This window comes from Erythrolamprus reginae, chromosome 5, assembly GCF_031021105.1.
Source record: "Erythrolamprus reginae isolate rEryReg1 chromosome 5, rEryReg1.hap1, whole genome shotgun sequence".
Lineage (NCBI taxonomy): Eukaryota > Metazoa > Chordata > Lepidosauria > Squamata > Dipsadidae > Erythrolamprus > Erythrolamprus reginae.
In genome coordinates, this window is record NC_091954.1 from 23,052,120 (window position 1) to 23,075,063 (window position 22,944).

Sequence of the window (22,944 nt, forward strand, 5' to 3'; positions counted from 1 at the left end):
ATATTTTGGGCTGGTTCACCATAAGAGGGCGCCAGTACTCCTTCCCTCAATGATGCTTTATCGCTCATTCGCTTTTGCTTTGCCTTGAGGGGGGAGTTACTTGCTTAGTGCTTGTGTTTGCTTAGTGCTTGTTATAGATTGTTGCTATTTTGTATATATGTAAATAGTACTTATTAAGCATAACTAAGTCTGTGTCTTTTTCTTTTACCACACATCCACATTCTGTTAAAATTCTCTGCTCAGTGTATGTCAAAGGTCTCATAGCCTAGCTGTACCGAGACATACCAACAGATATAAACCTTTTTCCTCTGTAAAAGAGGCTGAAAATGTGGGTGTGTCTTATACTCTGAATGTTGCATAATTCCACGCTTTTTTTTCCAGCCCTAATTAGGTGCTAACAATCTTCCTGGCTTCCTACCCTCTGTGAAGCAGGGTTTTTTTTTCCCCTTGCAGGCTTGTTTTCATTCCTACTCCCTCTGAAAAAGGCTTTTTCAGCCCTAATGCTATGCTAACTATTTTCCTGGCTTGCAATATTTTTTTATATTCTTACTCCCTCCAAAGCAGTTTTTCCTGCCCTAAGTCTTTGCAGGCTTGTTTTCATTCCCACTTCTTCTGAAAAAGGCTTTTTCAGCCTTAACTGGGGGATAAAATAATGTGCTGAAGCTGAGCAGATTAAGGACACTAGCCAGATGAATACCTGGCAGGTAGATTTCCCCCCCCTATTTTCCTCCCCCAAAACTAAGGTACAGCTTACACTCCGGAAAAATATGGTAAGTGTTGTACCTCATGACTCTTGACAAATATATGAGGTTTTTTATGTACACCTATGCGACAAATTCCTTGTGTCCAATCACACCTGGCCAATAAAGAATTCAATTCAATTCAATTCAATTCAATTCAATTCTATTCTATTCTATTCTGGTCTGGTCTGGTCTGGTCTGGTCTGGTCTGGTCTGGTCTGGTCTGGTCTGGTCTGGTCTGGTCTGGTCTGGTCAGGCTAGGCTAGGCTAGGCTAGGCTAGGCTGCTATAATCAAGAGCAGGAGGATAGAGTAGTTGTGAAGTAAATTACAACTGCTTGTTCCCTGTTTTACATAACATCCCTGAGTCAGACCCTAAGCATTTGGGAGTTAAAGACCAACCTGGTAAGCAACTGGCAACCGGCACAAATCATTTGTCATAGGCATCATAACCATCTCTGTATCTTACACTGGTTTGGAGCCAGACACTGGCATTTGGCACCAATTATAATTTCCAGACACTACATCTGCTATTTGCAGATTAGATGGATGAAATAATAATATCAGGGCTTCTTCCTGTTTTCCTACCCTGCTGGAAAAACACCAGCAGAAATTTTAACTGCAGTATAGTCCTAGCTTTTGCAGGAGAGGAAGAAAAAACCCTTTTCAAAGGGCCTCTCTTGCTATCTCTCTTTCATTCTCTCTCTTTCTTTCTCTGTCTCTCTTGCTATCTCTTTCTCTCTCTCTGCCTCTCTGTCTCTCTTTCTCTCTCTCTTGCTAGCTCTCTTTCTTTCTCTCTTTCTCTCTCTCTCTCTCTGTCTCTCTTGCTATGTGTCTCTTTCTTTCTCTCTCTCTCTCTCTCTCTGCTTCTCTTTCTCTGTCTCTCTTTCTCCCCCTTCCTTTCTTCTCTGCGGAGGCCGGCGAAGGTTTTTCTTATTTTAAAAGTTCCGGGTGGCAGGGGGATGCAGAGCCCGCATGCACACACACCCAACATTCCAAATCCTGCCTCAGCTATGAGAAGAACGCCTGCCCCGCCTGTCCTGTAGCCCTTTCGCTGACAGCCTGGGACAAAAGCGCTCGGTGAAGGGACTGCAAGAGGGGCCGGGCGGGCGTTAGCAGCCGGATGAGGAGGACGAGAAGCCGCTGCAGCCACCCCCAATCCCCCCCCTTCCCTGGGTACCTTCCAAAGGCCCCTGGAAAAAGGCAGGAGGTAGCAACGAGGCGCGAGGACAAGCAGGCAGCTTGGCGGAGGGGAAGCGCTGAGGGGCTCTCCTCCTTCCCCACCCCTGCGCTTTTCTCCTGCCCTGGCTTTTGCTTCGCCCGCAGATTTTCCCGCAGTTCAAAAGGAGGCAAGAGGTGGCCTGGATGAAATTGCGGGGAAATCATGGGGCGAAGCGAAAGTCAGGGCGAACTCGCAAAGGCGGGCTCAGGCTGCATGAGGAGAAAGAGGCGGAGGGAAAGAAGGCGACGGCAGCGGGACCTGCAGCTCGGTGGGCGTCTCCTCGTGGGATGGAATCCTCTCTTTCTCACGCTACTCCCACCATGGCTACGCGCAGTCCCGGCGCCCCTGGCTGAAGGTCGTCCTGTGGCTGGTCTTGGGCTTTACGGTTGCTTCCTGGTTCCCTCTCCTCCCACCGCCTGTGTCTACCACCAGCGCCTCATTCCTTCCAGGCAACCCAGCCACGCTGCCGTAGAAAGTGCAGAAGTTATTGCCGCCGCCTCTGCCTCCACTCAGGGAGCCATCGTGGTTGAGCTGAGCGAGAGGAAAAGGCGTGGTGACCACGGTGGCTCCCTGAGTGTAGGCAGAAGCAGTGGCAATAATCTCTGTGCTTTCTACGGCAGCGTGGCTGGGCTGGCCGGAGGGAAGCGGCAGCTCCCACTCGAGGAACCCACGGGAACGGCCGGCGGCTTGGTGGGAGGCGACGGCGGGAGACACAGGCGGTGGGAGGAGATGGAACCAGGAAGCGACTGTGAAGCCCAAGACCATCCACAGGACGACACTCAGGCAGGGGCGCCGGCAGCGCCCCGCCCAGCTGCAGCTTCCCTAGGAGCTTCGCGGCACACCTGGCCGTGTCTCGCGGCACACTAGTGTGCCGCGGCACACCGGTTGGGAAACGCTGGTGTACACAATGTATAAATATATAATATGTCAATATGAATGTAAATATATGGATGTCGACCTACCCGAAAATTATTAAGAGATAATATGTAAATATTAAAAAATCAATAAAAGTTATGGCAAAAAAAAAAGAGTACCAGGAGATGGAGAGAAATTACCGAATTCTCAGCCTTTTTAAGGACACTGGGTAAACTTCACTTTCTAAACACTTTTGGAAATTGCACATTTAACTACAGTATCTTAAAGCTAATAAGGATTTTAAAAATGAAAAGTTTGCAGAGCCACCTGGTAAGTTTACTTTCATTCTGGAATAAGAGACAAAAATATAAGCTTAAGAATTTAAAGAAATCAAAAGAAACAGAAAAAAAATTAAACCTTTAAGAACATCATAAAGGAATGAGGAGTCTAGATGAATTTGAAATATTAGGACTTTTACTATGATGCTTAGGAAATAATGTGCTAAATAGCACTTTTGTGGATACTAAGATATTTACTCATTTTAAGGTAGAGGCAGAAATAGAGACTTTGTTATTTCACAAATTGGACACTAGAGGGAACTAAAGATTCTAGGTTTAAAAGGAAAAAGAAAAAGGCAGGATTGCCTTTTGTCTTTACTTACATTGGAATAAAAGGACAGAAAATGGTATAACATATGAAATATTCCAGAACATCTTTGAAAAATGGGAACAGAAACTAATAGCTATAATATCAGCAATGATGTCTGCTACTGTGACTACATTATTTAATAATAAATAATTATTATTTATGACCTATAAAGCCCTACATGGCATCGGACCAGAATACCTTCGGGACTGCCTTCTGCCGCACAGATCCCAGCGACCGATTAGGTCCCACAGAGTTGGCCTCCTCCGGGTTCGGTCAACAAAGCAATGTCTGGTGGGACCCAGGGGAAGAGCCTTCTCTGTGGCGGCCCCGGCCCTCTGGAATCAACTCTCCCCGGAGATTAGGACTGCCCCCACCCTCCTTGCCTTTTGTAAACTCCTGCAAACCCACCTATGTCACCAAGCATGGGGAAATTGATATACCCCTCGGCTGTTCCATTTTATGTATGATTTGTTTGGGCTATATGATTGTTTTTAATAAGGGTTTTAAAATAGTTTTTTTAAATATTGGATTTGTACTTTGTATTGTTTGTTGTGAGCCGCTCCAAGTCCTTGGAGAGGGGTGGCATACAAATCTAATAAATAAACAAGCAAGCAAGCAAACAAACAAATAAATAAAAACAAATAAACAAATAGATAAAAATAATTTATTATATTTGTATGCCGCCCCTCTCCGAAGATCGAAGAAGAATAGAGTAAAGTAGAGTAGAGTAGAGTAGAATAGAATAGTTGGAAGGGACCTTGGAGGTCATCTAGTCCAACCCCATGCTTATGCAGGGAATGCTGTCCCAGCGATGGTAAACCAAGTGTCCAAATTGCATGCGTGCATGCCCAAATTGAAAGGTGAGCATGTGTGAACATGCACATGCCTGAACATGTGTGCCTGTGCCTCAGAGACCCAAAGACTAGCTGGCCAGTGGGATTGGGGTCTCCCAACTCCAGCAGCATGGTAAGAGGTAAGATTTTTGGTTTTGTGAGCTTCTGATTCATTGTTTGCAGGGAAAAAGAAGTTCATGAAAGAAACACCACAGAGATCTGACCTGGGGTGATGGCACGCATGCCAGCAGACAGGGCTCTGTGTGCTACCTCTGGCATGTGTGCCATAGGTTCATTATCACAACCCTATACCACTTCAGACAAATGGTTATCCAATCTCTTCTTAAAAACTTCCAGTGTTGGAGGATTCACAACTTCTGGAGGCAAGTTGTTCCACTGAGTAATTGTTCTAACTGTCAGGAAATTCCTTAGTTCTAAGTTGCTTCTCTCCTTGTTTAGTTTCCACCCATTGCTTCTTGTCCTGCCCTCAAGTGCTTTGGAGAATAGCCTCCCTCTTCTATGTGGCAGCCCCTGAGATATTGGAATACAGCTATCATGTCAGCCCAACAAGAAAAGGTAATTTTTGAAATTAAGAGTTTTGTCTATTGAGGTCTGGAAGGAAATTTCCCTCCATCTAGTGGTGATATGGATGGATTTCTATCAGCAAGAAATGACATACATCTCAGTTGCCAATATATTATTATTATTATTATTATTATTATTATTATTATTATTTATTAGATTTGTATGCCGCCCCTCTCCGAAGACTCAGGGCGGCTCACAACAATAAAAACAATATTATAACAAAACAAATCTAATATTAAAAGAAGCATATAAAACCCTATCATATATTTAAAAAACAAACGGCACATTCATACCAAACATGAAACAAAATATAAAGAAGCCTGGGGGGAAAGGTGTCTCAACTCCCCCATGCCTGGCGGTGTAAGTGAGTCTTAAGTAATTTACGAAAGACAAGGAGGATGGGGGCAGTTCTAATCTCCGGGGGAAGAGGGCCGGGGCCACCACAGAGAAGGCTCTTCCCCTGGGGCCCACCAAACGACATTATTTAGTCGACGGGACCCGGAGAAGGCCAACTCAGTGGGACCTTATCGGCCGCTGGGATTCGTGCGGTAGTAGGCGGTTCCGGAGGTACTCTGCCCACTTAGTAACTCCATCATTTACTTCAAAGTATGTAATCCTTGAAGTTGTAGGGCAAAACCAAAACCAAAAAACCTTCAGATAGAAAGTGCCCTTTCCAGGGCTGGAAATAACTTTTTCTCTTGAAATTTCTCATTTGGAAAAAAAAATAGTGTTTGTTCTTACTCCAAAAGACAAAAGACAAAATTCCAAAAAGATTTGGTAACTCTATAACAGTGGTTCTCAACCTTTCTAATGCCATGACCCCTTAATACAGTTCCTATTGTTGTAGTGACCCTCAACCCAGGGCCACCATCAGGAATTTTGGGGCCCCATATAGCCTAAGTGTCTGCCCCCCCCCGCCATTTTAAAACTATTTTAAGTCGCCAAGCCACTCCATCCCCCGGGGATCATTTCCCGCTTCACGCCAAGCGAGGCGGTCCCATAGGCCAGTGTTTCCCAACCTTGGCAACTTGAAGATATCTGGACTTTAACTCCCAGAATTCCCCAGCCAGTGAATGCTGGCTGGGGAATTCTGGGAGTTGAAGTCCAGATATCTTCAAGTTGTCAAGGTTGGGAAACACTGCCATAGGCTATTTCAGGAACTGGGTTAAGCCGATTGTGTGGACTCGTCCAGGAGAAAGAAAGAAGCGGGAGTGACAAGGGAAAGAAAGATCCTCCTGGCATCGGTCAGGCAGAGCGAGGCTTATTTACGGCTCCTTGGCACTTCTCCCTTCTTGTTGAGAAAACCATGTGCTTTCTAGCGAGGGGAGAGGGGAGGGGGATCCCACACCTGGCAGCCACCGGCGAGGAGCTGGAAAGGACGAGGGGAGAGAAAAAGCAGGGTACCAGCAGTCAGGCGGGTGTCTTGAGGGGGCACTCCCATCTGGAAGGAAGGGAAGAAAGGTGAGGGCGAGCTATGAAGGAAGGAAGGAAGGAAGGAAGGAAGGAAGGAAGGAAGGAAGGAAGGAATGGTAAAAGGGGCGATCAAGAGAGGAATGGGTGAATGAATGGACGGAGGGTGGGAAGGAAGGAAGGAAAGAGGGAAGGGACAGGAACAGAGGAAGGGTGCAAAGCAAGCAAGGAAAGGTGTGAAAGGGGAGAGTAAGAGAGGAAGGAGTGAAAGAAGGGAGTGAGGGAGGAAAGAAGGAAGGAAGGAGAAGGAAAGCAAGAAATGGAGGGAGGGAAGGAAAGAAAGAAAGAAAGAAAGGGGGAAGGGATAGGAACAGAGGAAGGAAGGAAACTTATGAAAGGGGAGAGTAAGAGAGGAAGGACTGAAGGAAGGGAGGGAGGGAAGAAGGTAGGAAGGAGAAAGAAAGCAAGAAATGGAGGGAGGGAAGGAAAGAAAGAAAGAAAGAAAGAAAGGGGGAAAGGATAGGAACAGAGGAAGGAAGGAAACTTATGAAAGGGGAGAGTAAGAGAGGAAGGACTGAAGGAAGGGAGGGAGGGAAGAAGGTAGGAAGGAGAAAGAAAAGAAGAAATAGAGGAAGGGAAGGTAAAAGAGAGAAAGAAAAAGAGCAAGAAAGAGAAAGAAAGAAAGAAAGAAAGGGGGAAGGGATAGGAACAGAGGAAGGAAGGAAACTTATGAAAGGGGAGAGTAAGAGAGGAAGGACTGAAGGAAGGGAGGGAGGGAAGAAGGTAGGAAGGAGAAAGAAAAGAAGAAATAGAGGAAGGGAAGGTAAAAGAGAGAAAGAAAAAGAGCAAGAAAGAGAAAGAAAGAAAGAAAGAAAGAGAATGAAAGAGAAATAAAAAGAGAGAGGGAGAATGAAAGAAATGGAAGGAGGGAAGGAAGGAGAGAAAGCAAGAGAAAGAAAGAAAGCAAGATAAAGAAAAAAGAATGAAAGAGCAAGAGAGAAATAGAGAAAGAAAGAAAAAGAAACGAAAGAAATTGTGATTTTGACTATGCCGGCTTTTTCCCTCCCCCGCTCCCAGCTCCCCACAAACCACCTACCCCTCTACCGCAAGAGGGAAGCGCCCGAGGCGCCGGGTTCTTCCTTTTCTCCCTCACCCGCATCCTTGCCGCGGTGACTCACCAGGAGAAGGCTGGAGACCCATGCGGCTCCTCGGGGGGCCTTGCGGAAGGCGGCGGCTGAAGCCCCCATGGCCGGCGCTGGGTGCGAGGAAGGATGCTTTCTGCGCGGGCGGAGGAGAGCTGCCCATCTAGCAGTCCCGCTGCCCCATTACCCGGCAGGGGATGATGGGCAAGGGACGCCTCGGGGAAGGAGGGCAGGGCGGGAAGGGAAGGAGGGGGCTGGCGGGGGGTTAGGAAAGGGGAGCCCGCCGGGCACGAGGGAATGCTGGCCGCACGGGGCTCCGAGGCCAGCCTTGCAGCTCCTCGGCGGGAGGAGCCGAAAGCCACCGGGAGAGGACTGGGCTCAGCAGGAGAAGCGCCCCCCACATCATTCAATTTCCCCAGGCCCGTGACGCCACTCCCACTAGAACTGGTCTATCGGTGGCCCTGCCTCAACCATAAGTCTAGCACCAATTCTCCCAACAGAGCTTTAAGCTAATTGACAGGAAGGTCAGAAGGAGACTCCCACTGTAAACGCTGGATTGGTCAGATTGTAAAAATATGTTCCAAGGCACCAGATTAGAAGCTTTAGTTCCTAACACCATGGGAAATGTGTCTTTTCCCATGGTCTTAAGTGACTCCTGTGAAACAGTTGCTCAAACTCCAAAGGGGTCCTGATCTCCAGGTTGAGAACCACTGCTCTATAAGGTCATGAGGCCCAGATACCACAAAAACACCAGCAAAAGGTTTAGAATTAAAATTCTAGAATTAAAACCCTTGTGATGTGGCGGAGATTTGGATGAAATATGTTGGAGTTTGTGATTGTTTGTTTGAAGCAGTACTGCACCTTTTGATGAAGAGAAAAAAAGAAGAAATCCAGTCAATAGTCAATGCCTCCACAAAACTATGAATATTAAACCCACTTTAAGTCATTTTTAGGGAAGCTGAAAAGTCAGATTCTCACTCTTCAATTTCTTCTTTCTTCAAATGTTCAAACCACTGCAAGTTTTCTGTTGGCCCCTTGAAAATTATATACTTCAGCGGTTGACAATATCTGTGGCATACAAGGAAAACCAGTACAAAATGTTTTATACATGGCACTTACGACCAGTAAGAATTGCAAAGATGTTTCCAAACTCATCCACACTGTTGGAAATTCAAAAAAGATTGCAGGTACTTTTTACCATCTGCTCAAAACAAAATAATATTGGAATAGGAAACTGGTTGAAAGAAAGAATAAAAGAGAAAATTGATAGAAAACCTGAATTATTTTTGCTAGGCATAATAGATAAGACAGTACCTCATTATACACATTTCTCAAAGCAGCAAAAATTATCTATGCACAATGTTGGAAAAGCATAGAAATCCCCAAGAACGAAGATATAATTAGAAAGATAATGGACTGTGCCAAAATGGATAAGCTAGCCAAGGAATTAAAAAAAAAAGAGGAATCTGATTATTATAATGTATGGAACAAAGTATATGAATGGCTGAGAGAGAGAAAGAACAATTAAATGATGATGTGTAATTGTTAATTCTTGAACTAATCAAGAAAGGACTGTACAGTTTAAAGTATCTATTTATAGGAATAGTTAAAATATTGTACATATGTAGAAACATAGAAACATAGAAGACTGACGGCAGAAAAAGACCTCATGGTCCATCTAGTCTGCCCTTATACTATTTCCTGTACAATGGATATATGTTTATCCCAGGCATGTTTAAATTCAGTTACTGTGGATTTACCCACCACGTCTGCTGGAAGTTTGTTCCAAGGATCTACTACTCTTTCAGTGAAATAATATTTTCTCACGTTGCTTTTGATCTTTCCCCCAACTAACTTCAGATTGTGTCCCCTTGTTCTTGTGTTCACTTTCCTATTAAAAACACTTCCCTCCTGGACTGTATTTAACCCTTTAACATATTTAAATGTTTCGATCATGTCCCCCCTTTTCCTTCTGTCCTCCAGACTATACAGATTGAGTTCATTAAGTCTTTCCTGATACGTTTTATGCTTAAGATCTTCCACCATTCTTGTAGCCCATCTTTGGACCCGTTCAATTTTGTCAATATCTTTTTGTAGGTGAGGTCTCCAGAACTGAACATAGTATTCCAAATGTGGTCTCACCAGCGCTCTATATAAGGGAATCACAATCTCCCTCTTCCTGCTTGTTATACTTCTAGCTATGCAGCCAATCATCCTACTTGCCTTTCCTACCGCCCGACCACACTGCTCACCCATTTTGAGACTGTCAGAAATCACTACCCCTAAATCCTTCTCTTCTGAAGTTTTTGCTAACACAGAACTGCCAATGCAATACTCAGATTGAGGATTCCTTTCCCCCAAGTGCATTATTTTACATTTGGAAACATTAAACTGCAGTTTCCATTGCTTTGACCATTTATCTAGTAAAGCTAAATCATTTACCATATCACAGACCCCTCCAGGAATATCAACCCTATTGCACACTTTACAGTCATCGGCAAATAGGCAAACCTTCCCTGCCAATCCTTCCCCTATGTCACTCACAAACATATTAAAAAGAATAGGACCCAGAACAGACCCTTGTGGCACACCGCTTGTAACCTGTCTCTGCTCAGAATACTCGCCATTAACAATAAAGACCAAGTAAACAGATACAAATACTGTATTAATATATTTATTTATGGATAATATAGATCTTGATTCTATCTTATGAAAGCTTATAATATATAGGCTATAATACTCCTAATTGTTTGTTTTGTGTTGTTGGTGTTGAATGTTGTATTTTTTTGTGTTTAATTTTAAAAAAATTTAAAGAGAAAGTTATATACTTTAAATCTTGTGATCTTTGTTTTCTATAAATAAATCACTCTTTCTCAATCCTGGCAATTTTAAGATAGATGGATTTCAATTCCCAAAATTCCTCAGCCAGCCTGATAAGTCAACTGGTCATGGAGAGAAGCCACCAATTTGGAGGCATGTTGTACTGAATCTTTAAGACTAATACTTCCTCTTCCTCTTCTTCTGTTGTTCTTGTTGTTGTAGCTTGGTGGCCCAGTGGTGGAAATGCTTGCCTCCCACTCCCACTGTAGTTGATAAAGGTACTACTGTTATGTGAATCTGGCTTCCGCATTGACTTTGCCCATCAAAAGGTCGCAAAAGCTGATCACAGGAACTTGGGACAAAGCAGCGGTCATGAATATGAACCAGTTGCCAAGCATCTGGTTCATATTCTCTGGGACCATCTTCTGCCACACGAATCCCAGCGACCAGTTAGGTCCCACAGAGTTGGCCTTCTCCGGGTCCCGTCGACTAAACAATGTCATTTGGCGGGAACCAGGGGAAGAGCCTTCTCTGTGGTGGCCCCAACCCTCTGGAACCAACTCCCCCCAGATATCAGAGTTGCCCCCACCCTCCTTGCCTTTCGAAAGCTCCTTAAAACCCACCTCTGTCGTCAGGCATGGGGGAATTGAGATATTCCCTTCCCCCTAGGCTTATAAAATTTATGCGTGGTATGTCTATATGTATGATTGGTTTCTTAAATTGGGGTTTTTAATATTACTTTTAATATTAGATTTGTTCATATCATCTTTTTACTGTTGTTAGCCACCCCGAGTCTACAGAGAGGGGCGGCATACAAATCTAATTAATAAAATAAATAAATAAATAAATAATAAATCTGAGTTTTGATCATGTGACCATACGGATCGTGCAATGGTTCGTGTGAAAGATACTCATAAGCAACTTTTATTCTGTGCTGCGGTAACTTCGATCAATCAGTAAATGAACTGTTATAAGTCAAGGAGTACTTGTACATTACTCTGCATTATGAAACAACAATTTCTTTGATCCCCCCCCCACCAATTCTTATGTTAAAATGGACTTTGGAATGCAAACCCACTCTTTTTCTGGAAAATGTAAAAACACTGATTGTGGAACCAAGACAGCTACATAATTTTTACATTTTGAGTTCCTGCAGTAGTTTAGGGGCCAGACCGTAGCAAGCAGCTGAAATAAAGCTACCTTAGAATGCTTTACATCAGGGTCAGGCATCAGTACAAGGATACCATTCATCCCACCCCTAAAAATAAAGTTTAAAGAGTAGCTTTCAAAAAAGGAAATAGTGCTAGCATCCAAGGGACTTTCCTGCTAAGACCACAGTAGGTTTCAAAAATCAGGGAAGAACTAGTCATCAATTGCTGAATTGCATTTGCCAATAGAGTATTAAATGTGTGAGAAGAAAGCAGAAGGAATAATTTATTTTGAATAAATAACATTCAAATCATTTGGTTTGGCATGATCTCTTAACAGGCAGCAAACAAAACTAAAGGGTTAATGTTTACCTTGAAACGTCAACGTTTTTTTAATCCTCCTATCGGTACAATAGATTGTTGCTATCTACAAAAACCAAACAGGTGTATGTAAAAGTGTATGCGCTCGTCCCTTTTAATGATAATTCAGAGCCAATTTCTGGTGACTTGTGTGCTCTACCTGCATTCCTAAAACTACCATTCAATGTGGCAAAAACAAAACAATGCTGAAATTAAACATGCAAAGTTTAATTTAAACTGTTACCAAAACAATGCACAAATAGTAAATTCCATTTACTCCTTTATATATTAACATCTTGCCTGACCATATACATAGGTAAGTAGTTCTTTAGAGCGAGATACTGAGATATCATTCCTGGAGGTAACTTTCAAGTGGCCCAAACTTCAAAGAATGAGATTACCAATTACTACCCTTGAAACAAAAGAGTGAAGAAAAATGTGGACCTCAAAATTGAAATTTGCAAGGATCTAGTTTACATTAGAAATCCCAACCTGGTGGGTTTTTTGTTTTTTGGGGTGTGTGGGGGGTTTGCAGGTGTAATTCAGAGTTAAAACTGCCCTATTTTATAGCAGCAAAACAATAGGTACTCATTCCAGGATTCTTGAATGTGTAAAAAGGAAGATCACGGAAAAAAATCAATTTGGAATGAAGTAGAAACTTCTCAACAGTGAGAATTAACCAATGGAACAGCTTGCTTTCAGAAGTTGTGGATACTTCATCACAGGCAACTGCATGTACAATGCCAGGGACTCAGCTCCTGCGCATGTGCAGAAGAAACCCCCCAAATTCCATAATAATAATAAAAATTAAAAAGACTCCTCCCCCAAAAGCCAAAAACAAGAGGGCGACCACATGCAGTGTGCTGGAAACTCAGCTTCAGAAAGAAAAAAAAGACCAAGAAAAAAATCCCTCCCCCAATTTTAAAAAATAAAATAATCCTAAAATATTTTTTTAAAAAGGATGGTGGCATCCACAGGCCAACACTGACTGAATTAGTTCCATGTCACCATAACATCACCAGTGAGTCACTATCAGTTTGGACAAACCCGTCTCTGCTCATCCTTCTAATGTAGAGGATTTCTACTCCTTCCCACTCCTTCCAAAACCTGCATTATGGGGGGAAAAATTAAAAATACAGGCAGGCCTCAATTTACAACCATTCAGTTAGTGACTGTTACAAGCAGCCTTGAATAAAGTGAATTATGACCATTCCATTCTTATGAGTAATGCAACATACCCATGATCATGCGATGAAAATTTGGATGCTTAGCAACTCTCATTTATTGATGTTTGCAGTGACCAAGGGTTCTGGGACCACTTTTTGCAAACCACTTTACAAAGTAAACGGGGAAAGTCAAATTTACTTGCATTGTAAATATTTCCTTAACAACTATGGAAATGGGGGCCAAACTCACTTTAAAACTGTTTCCCTTAGCAACAGAATTTTTGGATTTGACTGCGATTGTAAGTCGAGGGTACCTGTATTGCATGAAAGGAAAGGCCATCCTGTGATCTCAAGAAAAATAAAAAAATAAAATTTATCTCAGGTCCCACATTTCCATATTGCCACGGCAATGGAAAAAGCAGACACACACAGGCATTTTGGTTTGATAGAATCAAGGTCTTTATTGATCTCATTGTAACAGCAACCATTGGCGAGAGTGTTTTCCCAAACACCTGTTTCAGTAAAAATCAGATATGTTACAGAAGTACCCAAGGATTTTTCAGACCACCTTTGATGGTTAAAACAAGAATCCTGGGGTTTAGTTAAACATGGATGATGTGCCAAAAAAAAAAAAGAACAGGAAGATACGACGCTTTCAAATGCATTAAGAACATTCAGTAATCTTTTTTTGGCAGTGGCTTCTACTCTTACTTCAATGCCGACAAATAAGATAGAAAAAAACAAGCTGCCACACATAATGTCTGAAGGAGAACTTCACCCACTTAAGGCAAAGAAAGGCACTCCGGTTTGCCATCCTCATGATATGAAATAGGCAATAGAGGGAAGATGGGAGGAGGAGCAAGGTAGTTTGGTGTTCCTCAGATAAATGGGGACAAAGGTGCTGATTATTTTTCCCCACATCTGATTTGATTTACAACCATTTTTATAAACAACTGGTCCTTATAACATTGGATTTCTACGTTGGATGAATTATTGTCAATGCTTGGAAAGCCAGGTGTATGAAACATCACCAGCTAAACCAGATACACCTCATAATCAATCCAAAACATTTTCCCTGATGTTATTTCTTCTAAAAGTAATTTACACACACACATATATATTTATATATATATTGGGAAGTATATATTCACCCATACATATATTATTCTTGCATTCACCCTCTCTCCACAGTAGAATTCTCTTAAATGTTCAAGAGTTACCCAGTTTTGCAGATGATCAGCAACTGCAAATCTCTTCCAACCTGCCATGTCTCTGTGAAACTGCAGGATGCAAGAGTCAAAATGCTCATGCAATCTATCGCCATGCAACCTCTTCATTCTTCTACCTGTTCTTTGAACTCCGATTCCATGCCTATCAAATTGTCCTTCGTGGATTCCTCACCACTGTAAAAATTTAACTAAAAGATCATGAAGACAAATCTCACTTTTTCACCCGTCAGCAAAATCTATTCAGCAAGTTAAGATTAATAGAGAAATCGGATGGGGGAAAGGGACTGAAATTGTGTTTGGTACCAAGTTTGCAACTGCAGAACTAATCCAGAAAGTTTTAACACAGTCCTGAGGTTTACAGAGAACTCAACGCAACAAAGCTTAACTGTCCAATTATTGATATATCAAGGAGCAATCCATAAATGATGGTGAAAAGCAGTAATCCGAGGGGTACATAGTATTAGATACTAGATGTCTAGGACAAAATAAGTTTGATATGGAAAGCAGCATGCTTCTTTTTGGATGAAGATAACTGAAATTGTCTTCTGTTATTCTGTTGTGAGCCGCCCCGAGTCTGCGGAGAGGGGCGGCATACAAATCTAAATAAATGAAATGAAATGAAACTGCAAGCAGGCCATGAACTTGTAGAATATCTATCTATCCTCTCAGCCACAATTATCCAAGTCCACTTAGAGCCAGGCCAAAACCAATCACTCAGGCAGACAAGTACAGAGAAAGAATTAAGGAATGTATCCCCCACCCCCCAACAAGTAGTCTCACACAAATGTCTACTCAGGGCATACTTTTTCTTAGAGCTAAAAGGTTTCATTGTCATCATTCAACACCTGGTCAAAAATCCTTGCCCATCTACTAATAGATCCAGATTCAAATGTAGCCTCCTGGTTAAGATTGGATCATTAGCCAATTTATAGTGGAAAGCTCATTGTTAATCCAATTCTATGTAGACAAATGCCAGAAACAGTGGCAGAATTGTGAACTTTAAATTTAGGCTCTAGAAATCCTCATTGATGCATTGAGCACACTATCTTTGGTGATGGCAAGGGCAACTTACCATGGATCTTTTCAAGTGTTCCAAGTGGCATCTCGGAGTCAAAACAGATAGTATTTTAGCCATAACACTGAAGATTTTCCAAGGCCACTATAAACATCCTTTATTAGTTCTCTGTACAAAAGGTTCTTATAACAGAATCCTTCGGTGATGATGAGCCATAGCAAATATTTAAAATATTTTAATTCTGTTCCTACTATACAGTCCTCCTCATTATAGAAACTACAGTTGATGCAAATAATTACAATCCTCCATTTTTTGTTGTGAAAATCAGCAAATAAACCAGATGTCAAAAGCAGTCTAGATCAGTATTTGACAACCTCAGCAACTTTTAGACAGGTGAATCTAAACTCCCTGAATTTTCTAGCCAGCATCAAATACTGGTTTAGACAACTGAACTGGAAGAGTTTTTTTAAAATTATTATTATTTTTCAAAAATCAACATACTAAGTTGGAATGCTATAGCTAATGGAAGACCAGAATTTTTATTTTTATGCCACAAAGTATGTGTGTGTGTGTGTGTGGTAATTGCATTTTTAAGCACAACAACAAAGAAATAAACAGCAACCAAATATTCAACGGTCTCAGATAATCCGAGGAGATGGAAAGTAATACTCAATCCGTTGCTCGATGTTCTTGCCAAACAAGCCTAAACTGAATTGGCAAAGACAGCAAGCAACCTATCACAATTAGGTTTTGTGCTAATTTTCTTCCAGAGACATTTTCTGAGTTTACTCATTCTTCAGCATATGTGAATTGCTACATTTTTGCATAAGTATTCAACCTGATTCAGGGAATCCAGATATTTCCAGTGAAATGTTTTCAAATATGTACACTTGGTGTGAGGGTGACTTCTAGTTCAGTGTGTCTTTCACCATTACTACACTTTATCTAGATGGATTTTGCTGTTTTTTGTTTTAAAATAATGATGTAAATAGCTTCTGGTCATTCAGGCTGAGATTGCTCTCTGGAAAGTTGAAAGGTTCCAAAAGAGCAAAGCTGGTTCAACCTATTTGTTTGTAATAAATAAAAGATGGCATCTCCTAGTACAAATTGTCTGCCATTGATTGCCGAAATCTTTTTGTGCAAATGTCACATAAAATCCTTCCACCTGCAAAAGCTATTTGCAAAGCACAGCTCTTTAAGATAACACTAGGCATCCTTGTTTGGTCTTTTCACTAGCACAATTACTGGTATATAGGCAGTCAAGATCAGGGGTCCCCAAACTTGGCAACTTTTAAGACTTGTGGACTTCTAAGTCCCAGAATTCTCCAGCCAGCTATGCTGAAATTCACAAATCTTAAAATTGCCAAGCTTGAAGGCCTCTGGTCAAGATCAATGTTTCTCAACCTTGGCAATTTGAAAGTATGTGAACTTCAACTCCCAGAATTTCCCAGCCAGCCAACACTGGTCAGTAGAGTAACTACACTGAAGTGTCATCACTTTTTTCCATGTGCTGCATGCACAAGACCTTAAAAAGGAGTTTCAACCACAATCACTTTCTCAACTTCCCCCATAGATTTCCCTGGATGCATTTATCTGCTGGCCTAATCCTAGAAACTGTAAATCCAAAGACAGACTCAATAAATGAATTTTAATTAATAATTTTCAGTCAGTTGATTACATCTATACAGCATTTTAACATGAAGTTTTAAGAAAAAAGGCAAAAAAAGGAAAGCATGTTCTACATCAGATATAAATCTGTTCCTTTTTGTTAGCAAAAAAAAAAGAAAAAAGGAATTGACTAAAGCCTGCAGCCTTACTTACCTCAAATGTATTCACTTAGCTCATATTAGAGCTTAAAATTTATCAGCTATTCCAAAGTTTCTTTACAAAAAAGCAGGGGAAATGATCGTATACAGTATAGCACTGGAGGCCCCAGTTTAGAAAAGAGATACAATACTAATTTACTGATAAAAGAGATTGTGGTTCTGAATTTGAAGGGCTGCAAAATACGTTAGCAATTATTTCTATTCTTTCAGCTATCGGATAGAAATTTTTCAAGTAATAAAAATCAGCTGCAAATATTTTTAGTGCCTAGCATTGTTACCTCTTAAGTCTTCTCTGCAAATTCTCTGAGAACTTATATTGTGCTAGGAGGATAAATTCTGCAGAATAAAGCAATAATCTTTTTTTCCCTTTATAGCTTTCTCTTCCTCTATAAAATGCAGCTTTATTCGTAGACAAGGATGAGAAAGCATGGGAAAGAAAATGGCCATGACTGAACCAAATTTTAGGACAGGGGTCCCTAAATTTGGCAACTTTTAAGACTTGTGGACTTCAACTCTCAAGATTTCTGGGAGTTGAAATCCACAAGTCTTAAGTTGTCAAGTTTAGAGACCTCTTTTTAGGGAAACTGAACGTTTCTTAATGACATTATTTTCTCAGAACCATCAGTAAGATATGAGTATACTAGCTCAATTTTATAAATTGGGGGAAAATTAAAGCAGATACATGAAGAATCCTGCAGTAGAAGAGAAATCTGTTCACTCAGACTACAGATCAATCCTTCCCTCTGGAACACTCCTTCCTTCAGCTAAGTTTATATGGAACAGACTTCAGAAGAATCAGGTTTTTTTTAAATAAAGCAACCAATTTGTGAAATCTCATGGAATTCTCTGGTATTTTTTTCATTATGAAAAGCGTCTTCTTAACAGTATTTTCCTAGTTAAATCACTAGAAGGGAGAAAGTAACATACTAAAGTTAACTCCCAAATCCCAATTATTATTTTTTTAAAAAATTACAATGAGAACAAGGTCTGTTAGCAGCCCTCAAACTCTATTCTTACCCATTCCTTCCTTCCCTCGCTGGACTTAGCTGAACTGGGATTGTAATTAAAAATTCAGTTGTGCCCAAATCTGCCAAGCAAAGCTGTTATCTGACTCTCCCCTCCCACCAACTGTATGGCCATTGAATGGAGGTTCCAGAGAGAAACACCGAAACCGTCTGTGTTCTGATTTATGACTGAACATGCAGTGAGTTTTAGAGGTCTCCTGGCCCAAATCCAAATGCTTACACTGCACTTCAAGGGATTCTTCCCTTGACCAGCTGCAGCTTAGTCACAGCATATTCACCCACTTTAGAAAGCAGCAATCTTTCCCCAGAGACATTGCAAATAGGAGATTATTCCTGAGACATCGACAGTTACAAAGCAATTTTGCTTCTGTATTATTCACATTTTACAGTAGGCGAAACAAAATAAATTCCTGCCTTTCTTACATGCCCCCAAAGCTATCACAAAAGCAGAGGTGAAGCAAAAACCCTGCACTCTACATTTTAGATCACGACACTCCCCCCTCTTTCTAAATCTAGTCAATTATGATAAAGTTGTCAATTTATAAAGAGAATTAAGAGCCAAAGTCGCTTCCCAGATTTGAAAATACAGGTGAATTCGAGAACTGAACTGAATTCTATTAAGTCATTTTATAGGCCAAAATCCAATAGGACGAACATATTCTCAGATATTCTTCTAGAAGTGAAGCCTACATTAATAAAAACAAGTATCTTTGTTGCCACATTCCCTGAGGCTGTATCACTTCCCTCTCCCAATTATGCCTGAACAATAAAATCCATGTGCAAAATTGCCATAGCGGTATGACTTCCCCACTAGGGAAAGCTAGCACAATTCAGTCATTCTGTTTTTGAGGTAGCACATGAATCACTCTTGGAAGACTTCCTAAAGGAATCAGAGGCAAATATTTTAGAGAAGAATCTTAGAACAGCAGAATCTCCAACCCTCATCAGTGTCAGATAGCAAGACCAATAGCCAGAGATAGTGGGAGTTGCAGTCTAATGACATCTGGGTGGGTCATGGTAACTTATCCTTGCCTTAGAGGCTTTGTTTTCAAAATAAAGTTACAGAGGAGGAAAGCATCACTGAAGACAAGGAGCAAACATCCAGTGTGGGTCTGTTATCTTAAAAAAAACAAAAAACAACCAACCCCCCCCCCCCAACTCATGTATGCAAGGTCACACCAAGCACTGTCTTAAGTAGTATTCCCTCTTCTGAGAGAAGGAAATGCATTTTCTGCTGTCATCACTGTAGTTTTTCTTAAGTCTGCGTGCTAAAATAATTAATTTTTGAAGAAAAAAAAGAAAAAAAATCTGCTTTCCATCTATTGGTGACATGAAGCAAAGAGTTTTATTATTCCATTAGCCAAGGCTAGGGGGTCTCCAAACCTGACAACTTTTAAGATTTGAGGACTTCAACTCTCAGAATTCCATTTTGGTTGAGGCATCCTGGGAGATGAAGTCTTAAAAGTTACTGAGTTTGGAGATCCCTGGCCTAGACAACAAAACAATCTAATATTGCAGCATTCTCAGAGTGCAAAGTATCATGGGGCCATGCAGTCATCACATGGATTCATCCATTGGCTGTATTAAACTGATTCACCAATTTTCTTTCTCGCAGTAACTGCTTTTTTTTTCCAACAAGGAGACTTCAATTGCCTATGAATTCCTACAAAGAAAGATCCTACTTGGTCTCTGCAACAATCCCAGGCAAACAGCACAAGATCACTCATGCCAGAACTAATCAACTTGGGAGTTAGGTCACCAATAGGTGGGAAATGGCCAGTGTATCAAAATAAACAGAATAAAGTAAGATCATCAGCAACTCTTCCTCCATACAGACAATAGGTTACAATGTGACTGATTTAATAATGTATGAATTTGAGAAAGAAAAGATATTGACCAAGAAGCAAATAGGTCTTGTTCGAAAAATGCAGTGAAATCTTTATGATTAGTCACCCTTTCAAATTCATTTGAAGTCATACATCATGAAATCAGCACTTAACATCTTCATAATTAATTGATTCTTAAGGTTCTCTGGTCCACCAAGACATTTTCACAAATTTCATTTTTGGAGGTTGGGTTTCTCTTAGTTAAGCATAACCAGGTTGCTTTATTTAATTATTTTGGCACAAAGATGCACTTGCCAAGAACCCACCAGATGTTACTGAGCAGCAAAAATTAAAGACTGAAGAGGAATAGTAGAGAACAACCTTCGCAACTTTAAAGCTGTGTTGACCAACTCTCAGAATTCTGGAAGGTGAATTCCACACAGCTTAAAATAGCTGAATTTGAGAAACACTGATAGAAAAATCCATCAAGTGTGATATTCCCCAATTACATTAGGAAAAGATGTGGTTCATTTTTAACACTGGGGGGGGGGTTAAATGGAGGAATTGGAGATAATCTTTTTTTGGGGGGAGGGGGAAATGATATTGGGATGAAATATGAAGTGAAATGAATGCACGATGAAGTGATGGTTCTAAATTATTTATCCATTTTTTTAAAAAAAGAAATTTTCAGGGGAAGCAGGAAAAAACCTCCCATAATACTCTTTTAGGAAAATCTCACAGCAGTGCCCACATGAAAGGTTATACTAACTAAAAAAGACAAGTTGAGCAATAGGATTTAGAAATATCAAAGAGAGTGCATTTTGCACGTCAAAAAATGAGATATAACATAGGAACCAGTTAATAAATTGACATCAATTTAACAGCAGTTAAGGGAAAGGAGAACAATGGCAGTGTCATGTCACTTCAAACATATATCCACCCTTTCCATGCCCCTTGTGTGTTTTGCAATAAATATCCAATTGTTGATAGAAGTTAAATTCTCGCATGTGCATATTTGAACGTTTGTCTCTAAAGTGCGAGAAGCCAAGGGACACTCCTTAGCCCTATAAATTTATCATGGGTTCCAAGTCAGTCACAGGGAGTGAGTAAGGCAAGCAGGGGAGGGGGAGATGGGTAGGAAGCATGGTATGGTTAATGGAAATCAAGGAGAGTCCTCTTATCCTTTGGCACTTCAAAAGCTGAAGTGAAAATTCTGTGGAAACAGCAGCTTCTTCTTTTTCTTCTTTCATCCTTCGAGTTATTGAACCTGATGATCAAAATCAGATGTGCACAGGTGATCAGGAATTGCTGTCTCTCCATGGTTACCCTCAGGAAAAATCAGATGTCCATCTCAAATTGAGAATCATCACCTGATTGAAAAACAAGAACACATGAAAATCAACAGAACATATTTTAGGAGGAGAAACTTTGCAGACATGGTTTTTTTTATGTCTCCTAAGAGATCAGTGAATTCTTACTTTCAATGACATTTGAGTCAGACCTCACCTCAGAGGTCACCTTCTGCTGCATTATGGAATCACGATGTTGGGTGCATATCCAAAATAAAACTGCCCTATTTCATTCTGTATATGGGCCAATACATCCAAAAGACATTCCACTTTGGGCATGGAGCACCCAATACCATATGACCCAAGCATGGTAAAGTTCATGCATGGAACGTCTGGGACATTTCTCACCTCCAATGTTTTTTACTGTAAATTCATGTTTTAGCTTGTGTTTTACACCTACATTCATGTTTAGCTTGTGTTTTACATTTGGCCTTCCTCCTTTACTTCTAAACAGTTTGTTATTGCATTGCTATTTGCTAGTCTTTGACTGAGATAAACTTTGAACTTGAAATGAAACAAGATGGTTGTTTGAGACCAGCTACATAAAGGAAAAAAATATTGGTAAATAGGAATTGGACAAAAAATTAGGTAAGTGAGTACAGTGGTACCTCAAGATACTAACACCTCGTCTTACGAACAACTTGTGATACAAACCCGGGGTTCAGAAAAATTTTGCCTCTTCTTACGAACTTTTTTTGAGTTACAAACCGGCGTTCGGAGACTGCTGGGAAGCCGCGCGGCTGTTTTAAAAGGTGACAGCCGGGCGGCGGGGCTTCCCAGAAGCCTCCCGAACGCTGGTTCGTAACTCGAACAAAGTTCGTAAGAAGAGGCAAAATTTTGCTGAACCCCGGGTTCGGTTCGGGAGGTTGCTGGGAAGCCCCCCAGGCCGGCTGCGACCTTTTAAAACACCCGCGCCGCTTCGCAGCTGTCTCCTGAAGCCGAACGCTAAAGCCGAACTTCCGCGTTCGGCTTCGGGAGACAGCTGCGAAGCGGCGCGGCTGTTTTAAAAGGTCGCAGCCGGCCTGGGGGGCTTGCCAGCACCCCCCCCCGGTTCGGGGGGGTGCTGGGAAGCCCCCCAGGCCGGCTGTCACCTTTTAAAACAGCTGCGCGGCTTCCCAGCAGTCGCCGAAAGCCGTTTTTTTGCGGGGGGTTTTTTTGTTGCACGGATTAATTGACTTTACATTGTTTCCTATGGGAAACAATGTTTCGTCTTACGAACCTTTCGTCTTACGAACCTCCTCCTTGCACCAATTAAGTTCGTATCATGAGGTATTACTGTATTATTAGCCTCACTTACCTAATTTTTTGTCCAATTCCTATTTACCAATAAAGAATATTTGTATCTCAAGGTTGAAAAAAGGGGTCCTCAGTGCTCTCCGAGCTTGCTTGTTTTCTTGCAGATTGTTCATTACCCAAATTGGTGACACTATCAGTGGTAGATGATGTTACCTAGTTTGGGTAATGAAACGTCTACAAGAATACAAGCAAGCTCATAGAGCACCCAGGACCCCTCAATTCCTATAGCCTATAGTGGGTTTCAGCTCGTCCCTCTAATGGATCAAGCCGATCTCATAAAGGATATAAACAAAATTGTATGGCAAAAAATATGTGCACTTTATCTCACCTTGAACTACTTTATATCATTTTGAAAAGGTAAACACCTCTCAATAATTCATAGTTATTGAATTGCTATGACACAGAAGGCAAAGGGGTAATAATTCACCATTCAATTCCTACCACATGCAAT

At 41.3% G+C, this 22,944-nt stretch overlaps 1 protein-coding gene across 1 annotated transcript in view; it reads right to left on the bottom strand.

Moving 5' to 3' along the window:
* Positions 1–13,362: 13,362 nt before the first annotated feature.
* The window catches only part of EIF4EBP2 (eukaryotic translation initiation factor 4E binding protein 2), a 28,711-nt gene continuing 19,129 nt past the window's right edge, over positions 13,363–22,944 (bottom strand). The window contains exon 3 of the mRNA XM_070752227.1: positions 13,363–21,218. Coding sequence (XP_070608328.1) covers positions 21,187–21,218 — 32 coding nt within the window. The 3' untranslated portion in view covers positions 13,363–21,186. The remainder of the gene's footprint in view (positions 21,219–22,944) is intronic.